Raw genomic sequence first — 7,700 nt, forward strand, 5'->3', positions numbered from 1 at the left:
GAGGAGGAGGAGTAAAAGAATATAAGAACAGGAGAAGAGAAGAGGAGGAGGAAAATGAAGAAGAATCAGAAGAAGAAGAGAATGATGTGGAGATTGAGGAGGAGAAAGACAACAAAAGGAAAGAGGACGAGGAAAAACATAAGACAAGAAGGAGGAGTAAAACGAAAGAGAGAGAGAGAGAGAGAGAGAGAGAGAGAGAGAGAGAGAGAGAGAGATGAATAAGGTGCGTGTCTTTACAGGTAGTTGATGAGAGTGGCAGCTTATCAAGGCCTTACAAGTACTAACCACTCACCGGTTCCCTGCCTTACCTGTCTCATTAACACCAGGCTGGCGTCGGCCGTCCATTCCTCTCCTCTTACCTGTATCACGTTTGTTGTAGTAGTAGTAGTAGTAGTAGTAGTAGTAGTAGTAGTAGTAGTGGCAACAGTAGTAGTAATTGTTGTGGTAGCAGCAGTAGTAGCAGTAGTAATAATCAATGAATCATCAGTCAGAATGTATTTCCATTGTACCTTGTTATTCTTTACATTGTTAATATTATCATATTGATTAAAACACAAAAATAACAAATTAGTCGAATTGTATCTCTCGAGGCTCAAAACGCATGTTTAAATGAGGATGAAAGGAAGTCACCAGATCACTGTTCGTCAAACTAAAAACATGACAAAACTTACTAAAACGAACCAATAATATTTAAAGTTGCTGAGTAAAAAGTACAAAGTCAAGTAATAAAATGTACAAAAAAATCGATAAATCAATGAAATTAAAGTGTAAAGCAATAAAATGATTGAAACGGTAAGACATTTTGGTTGAAAGTAAGATTAGGTCAAATGGAGAATACATGAGTACCAATTGTCAGTGTTGGAATGGTTTGCACGAGAGGTGATTTTTGAGACGCTTTTTGAAATGAGATAGGGAGGTGGAGTGTTTAACATGATTAGGGAGGGTGTGCCAAAGGGCGGGCGCAGCCACTAGAAAGGAGGTGTTGCCCAAGCAGGTGTTACAGCGGGGAACACACACTTGTTCTGTGTGTCTGGTGTTGACATTATGGGCACACATGTCGCTTACTGTGGGGAATGCGGAAAATTGTTATTCACCAAGTTATATGTTATGGTTGGCAATTCAAGTATATATTTTTGATTGATCTTTAGCCTAGTTTGTGATGCTCATGACTAGTGACTGTATTAGTGTGATTGTTGTGTTTTTGTTAAAGTAGTTCCTTAATCTATTGACATACATTAGTGTACCGTATACTTTCTTACTTACTTCGTTAGTGTGTGTATCAAACAGCAGGTTCTTTAGAGATGTGCTGGGGGTGGTAACGTTGCCGACCACTCTCATGTGTGTGTCAGGCGGGATCTTTGACACCAGCCCCTTGTTACCTTGTCCCTAGGAACACACACTGAGTTGTTGTTTTTAGCGTTGGTCATTAAAACATTTTGATGAAAATATGCTTTTGCTAATTTTACAGTTTGTTCACTTTTGTGTGTGTGAAATCATTGATGTGATTTATGTTAGCTGTGTGTATGAACTGGGTGTCGTCGGCACACTGAATGATATTACAATTTGTCAAGGAACACCAAAGATCATTTACATACATAATGAACAGAAGGGGACCAAGTAGTGACCCTTGAGGCACACCATAAGAAATATTTGTTTTGTGTGACATTGTATCATTTATGCGCACTGTTTGTGTCCTGTCACTGAGGTGGCTGTGGAACCACAAGGGATCAGTGTTTAGCTGGAGCCACTTACACACCAATATCGAGGGACTAACGCTGTCAAATGCTTTTCACAAGTCGCAAAGAGTTAATATATAAAATAATTGCCTTCTTTAGCAGTAGTAGTAGTAGTTGTTGTTGTTGTTGTAATAGTATTATTATTATTATTAGTAGTAGTAGTAGTAAAAGTAGTACTAGTAGTAGTAGTGGCAAGGTATGTTGTTACACACACACACACACACACACACACACACACACACACACACACACACACACACACACACACACACACACACATACATCATCTGTGTGTGATTTAACTACTTCCCTCCTTCCTTTCCTACCATCACCTCTTCTGTCTATCTTTCCCTCCCTTCTTCTCTTCCCTCTCCCTAGTCGTCTTTTCCCCTCTTCAGCCTCCCTTACACTCCCTTCCCCTCTTCCCTTTCCTTTATCCTCCTCCCCCTCCCCCTAACGTGTCTGTCTCTGCACAGGCTACAGGAGTTAGTGGGAGAGGAGGGCAGGCTGCGAGGGGAGGGGAGAGGAGAGGAGAGGTGGGGATTAGGGAGATGGAGGGGAGGGGAGAGGAGGAATGAGGGGGGCACAGAAACAGTTTGATAAGGGAAGGGGGATGGGGAAGGAATGGAGAGGGGAGGGGAGGGGGTAGTGAGTTGAACTGTAATTGCCTTCAGGAATTTGAGAGAGAGAGAGAGAGAGAGAGAGAGAGAGAGAGAGAGAGAGAATTATATGCTGTGATAAATAAGATTAGATCAAAATGTCAGATTTTTAAGAGAATGATGCTTCTTCCGCATCAAATTAATTCCATCATTGAAAAAAATCTTCATTTCTTTGTTGTGTGCTTTCCGTTTCCTTCTGTGACGTTCATTCATTCACTCATTCACTCATTCACTCATTGACTTATTCATTCATTCATTCATTGGGGAGCAAACACTTCATTTTTCTTCTTTTATCGATCTTTTGTGGAATCTCTCTCTCCTCTCTCTCTCTCTCTCTCTCTCTCTCTCTCTCTCTCTCTCTCTCTCTCTCTCTCTCTCTCTCTCTCTCTCTCTCTGGCCTTGACCAGGAATGAGGAGCGGGTAGTGAGTTGAACTGTAATTGCCTTGTGGAATTTGAGAGAGAGAGAGAGAGAGAGAGAGTTAGGGTTAAGTTTGCTTGAATTGCGTTGGGTTACATTACGTCACTCAAGTGTAGTTAGGTTAGATTAGGTTAGGTTAGGTTAGGTTGAGTAAAGGCAAGGTTTAGTAAGGGTGTGTTACCTTAGATTTTTTGTGTGGTTAGGTTACCTTAACTTTCAAAAGGTTAGGTTAGGTTAGCTAGGGTTACATTACGTTAGGTCTAGTAAGTTTAGATCAATGTTTGGTTAGGTTAGGTTAGGATACCTTAGGTTACATTTACTTTCCTTCTACAATCGTCTAGTGAACGCCAAAGATAAACACAAGGGAAGCAAACAACAACTTGGGGAGGAACTATTTGGGACAAGCAACACAAGGCAGGATTGTCACGATGGCTTACACAGCGGAGAGGGGAAGTGAGGGCTTACTGGCTCAGGTCTTATATTATCCTGGGGCTGAGGTAGGGGGGGTGAAGGTCACATTCCTCGTTTCATGATGCCAGCTGAAGGGAGAGAGAGAGAGAGAGAGAGAGAGAGAGAGAGAGAGAGAGAGAGATTATTTTTGTAATGAATAAATACAATCCAAGAGATGCAAACTGAACACACACACACACACACACACACACACACACACACACACACACACACACACACACACACACACACACACACACAGTGATTGTTGTATATTGCAGTTTGACAAAGGTTTGTACACACGTACCCAAGTTTGTGAGAAGATGTTTGGTGAGTTTAGTTTTAAATGTGTGTATTGTAGGTGCCTCGTGTACATGTGGCGGGAGAGTGTTCCAAAGGGAGGGTCCGTGTACAGCGAGAGAGCGTCCGTCCACCTCACTGTGTGTGTGTACTCTGGCTACACAGAGACTGTTGTGTTGCCTGCTTGTGCTGCCTGTGACACTGATCACTGTTTCCAAAGTGACAATAGGGTGTGGGTAGTAGTCCCTTTTTCATTGGAACATTGTGCTTGGTGTGTTCAACATGACAGTGTTCTTAATGTTGAGCCATTGTACCTTTTCCAATAAAGGAGTGACGTGGTCGTATTTCCATCAGCGAGTTTGGTAGCAAAGTTTAGCACTTTTTCACTCTGACTGAGTAAAGTGTTGTTTGTTGTTCCCCATACAGTGTTGCAATGGTTCAGTATCACTGATTGAACAATGAGTACACGTGTTGCTTCATCAAAGTAGTGTTTGGCCATGTTGATAGACATGATGGTGCCCATTACTTTGTGACTTATGTTACTATGTGTGCGTCCAAAGTCAAGTGCACACCGACATCTGTTACTTGACGTGAAGCTTTGAGTGTTGTGTTGTGCAGTGTGAGTGTTGTGTTGCAGGAATGACCTGCCGTGAACCTTTCAAGGTGACAGACAGGGAGAGAGAGTGAGAGTGTGAGTGAGTGAGTGCGGACTTCACGAATCACTCATGACCCAAATAAATTCCTCTCTCTCTCTCTCTCTCTCTCTCTCTCTCTCTCTCTCTCTCTCTCTCTCTCTCTCTCTCTCTCTCTCTCTCTCTCTCTCTCTCTCTCTCTCTCTCTCTCTCTCTGTGTGTGTGTGTGTGTGTGTGTGTGTGTGTGTGTGAAGAGTGGCTAGAATGACCCATAATTCCTGCCAGGTTTCTGGGTTTGGTGAGGGACAAGGGGCCTGAGGGAACGAGGTTGGCTGAGGTGAGGGGTGACAGAGGAGGCGGTGAGGGGAGACGAGAAACAAGACAGATGGAAACAAAGAACAGAGGAGACAAGTCAAAATAGATGATGATAGGCGGTTTGTGGGAGAGGGAAAGGGGAAATGAAAAAGAAAGTGTACGAGGAAAGGGAGAGAGAGATGAAATAAGAGGGGAGGAAAGGAGAAGAGGAAGAGAGATATGAGAGGAAGGAGGAAGATAAATACTGCAGAGTAGAAAGCAAGAGGGGAAAAGAGGGGAGAGGTTAGCGTGACAAGAGGACATGCTGAGGAAGAGAGAGAGTGTGTGTGTGTGTGTGTGTGTGTGTGTGTGTGTTGTGACTGTGTGTGTTTGTTTGTTTGTTTTGTTGTGTGTCTGCGTGCTTGTGTGTGCGTGTTGGCAGGCGGGCGGACACTCAATATGTATTACAGTCATCTACCTTTCTTCAGTATCCTCCTCCTCCTCCTCCTTCTCCTCTTGCTGCTCCTCCTCTTTATCATCATCATCATCATCATCGTCATATTTTCCACCAATTTTCTCCTTTTCCTCACTTTTTCCTTCTCCAGTTCTTGGGAAGTTGGTTTTCAATAATCATCAACTTATTACCTTCTGCAGAGAAAGAGGAGGAGGAGGAGGTGTATCATGCGTGTCCTCCTCCTCCTCCTCCGCCTCTTAAGTTTGTTTGGCATTTCTTTGAAAAACAATGGAAAAACACAATTTAAACACGACACTTTCAAGGAAGAGGAAAGGAAAGGAGGAGGAGGAGGAGGAGGAGGAGGAGGACTAGAAGGAGGAAGAAGAATAATGATTTCCAGCGTGAACATTTTAACATCCTCCTCCTCTTCCTATCACCACCACCACCACCACCACTACCACTACCACCACCACCACCAGCGATGTTCTATCCTTCACATAGATTTCTCTCTCTCTCTCTCTCTCTCTCTCTCTCTCTCTCTCTCTCTCTCTCTCTCTCTCTCTCTCATGGTATTTTCTTGAAAGAGAGAGAGAGAGAGAGAGAGAGTAATAACACACAATCTCGCCGGGTGTTCACACATTCCTTCCTGTTCTGACCTTCATTCATTAACACCTGTGCCCACCACCCACTTGCCCTTCCCCTCCCTTCCCCTCCCTGTCTTCCCCTCCCCGAGACGCCCAATACCTGGCAGCGCCGGTGTTCTGCCTCGCCACTCAGGTGCGCCCGCTGTCCGCCCCTACCTGTGACCCGCCGTCAGTAGAGCCGCCTGGAATGTTGTTGTTGTTGTTTTTGCTGTTGTTGTTGTCGTTTTTGTACTACTACTACTACTACTACTAATACTAATACTAATACTACTAATACTAATACTACTACTGTAGATAATATTTTCTCCTCCTCCTCCTCCTCCTCCTATTTCTCCCCTGGGTGTTCCCTCCGCCTTCCTCCGTGTGTTCGTCTTTGATTTATTCCTCCTTTGTGTTTCCCTCAAAACTCCACCCTCAGGAGGGCGAGTGGATAAGTAGCGGAGCTGTACCTGGGCTAATGAGCCTTCACCTGTGCTACGTTTTCCTTAATTAGTTGGTGTGTGTCACGCGGCTCAACAGGAGAGCGGGAGGGAAGGGAATGGGTGATAGAGGTGTGCCTTGAAGAACGCCAGTCACGCTTTGGGATCTCTGAGCAGGGAAATTGAGGCAGGGAACTTTGTGGAGGGAAATCGCCGGGTTGTGGAGAGAAGTGGAGGGGCTTTAAAGACGCGGTGGAGATTGCAGAAGTGTATTTAGTGGAGGAGGAAGAAGTGGAGAGAGGTGAATGGAAGGCAGTCAACACACACACAGTTAATTAATATTTATTGACAAGGAAGCACATTAAGTATCCAAAACACACACACACAACAAGACAAATAAAATACTACAAAGAAACTACAAAAGCATCTTAAACACAATGAGAGTAAGACTAACCAAACACAACATGCCAGAGTATCCTGAACACACACACACAACAACACCCACAAACTACTACAGAGAGTACACAACTATCTCAAAACATATACAAACTAACAAATAAGCCACGAAATACTAAAGTCTCTCTCTCTCTCTCTCTCTCTCTCTCTCTCTCTCTCTCTCTCTCTCTCTCTCTCTCTCTCTCTCTCTCTCTCTCTCTCTCTCTCTCTCTCTCTCTCTCTCTCTCTCTCTCTCTCTGGAAATAGATCAAAAGCATCACTATCACACTCCACACATTTGTACACTCTACAGTCTACATTATAATGACGTGTGTGGGGGGGGGAGGGGGCTGGCTCTGTCTCTGGGTCGTCTAGGAGTCGTGCCGGTGTCCGTGGGCGCTGCGGGAGTCGTACAGGTCGTTGTGGAAGGTTTGCGGCGCGGCGTGGTTAACGACACCGTCAAATGGCTGGTAGATGTCGTTCTCTATGACGTGTTCATCGGGGGGGGGAGGGAAGAGTCCGGCTTGGCGTGCTGTGTGGTGGGGAAGAGTGTTAGAGTTCTTGTGAGACTATCGCCAATGATCACACACACACACACACACACACACTGTACTCACGCGATGTGACAGCTTTCCGCTTCCAATAGAACACCACCACCACCACCACCACCGCCACCACCACTACTGCTGCTGCTGCTGACACCGCTGTGGTTGTTATATATCCCGGTGTCCACTTGCTGTTGGTGGTGGGGGTGGTGGGTGTGATTGGAGAGTGCTTGCACATGCCTGTTAGTTTGCGATTTTTATTACTTATGAGGTTTATCTCACAGTGTTCATGTGGACGCCTGCTCAACCACCTGGAAGGGCCGTGAGCCACCACGCTGAGGTTTATGGGTATTGTCTGGTCAGTGTTGATATAGCACTCCTCCCAGCATGCACCAGACATAAGATGAAACTGAAGACCCCATCCGGTTGACCAAACCATCGCCTTGAATTGCAGCCACTTGCCATCGCGAGGGAAACATTTCTCCTCAGCAGGGAACCAGGCAGTGTGGAGAGTGGCGTCATTTGTCATGGTATAAAGAGTCACGCCCTCAAAGTCACTCTCAGGCTTCACAAACAATGTGAGAGAACCATCATATCCTGCACTGTACTGGATGAATAGTGTGGTCTTTATTACATGTGGTGTTCCTTCCTTCACTACTGTGTCGGCAGCATTGCAGTCCTGGGCCAGGGCGGGACTTGGTATCGCCAGGACC

The 7,700-nt window shown here is 45.1% G+C and overlaps 1 protein-coding gene across 1 annotated transcript in view; it reads right to left on the reverse strand.

Annotated features, from left to right (window-relative positions):
• Positions 1-6,343: 6,343 nt before the first annotated feature.
• Positions 6,344-7,700, reverse strand: part of LOC123498017 — a 1,446-nt gene continuing 89 nt past the window's right edge. Inside the window, exons 1-2 of the mRNA XM_045245094.1 lie at positions 7,060-7,700; positions 6,344-6,974 (exon numbers count right to left, since the gene is read on the reverse strand). The exon at positions 7,060-7,700 is cut by the window's right edge and continues 89 nt beyond it. Of these exons, the coding sequence (XP_045101029.1) occupies positions 6,814-6,974; positions 7,060-7,700 (802 nt within the window). The 3' untranslated portion in view covers positions 6,344-6,813. The remainder of the gene's footprint in view (positions 6,975-7,059) is intronic.

The sequence above is a fragment of the Portunus trituberculatus genome, chromosome 7 (genome assembly GCF_017591435.1).
Source record: "Portunus trituberculatus isolate SZX2019 chromosome 7, ASM1759143v1, whole genome shotgun sequence".
Lineage (NCBI taxonomy): Eukaryota > Metazoa > Arthropoda > Malacostraca > Decapoda > Portunidae > Portunus > Portunus trituberculatus.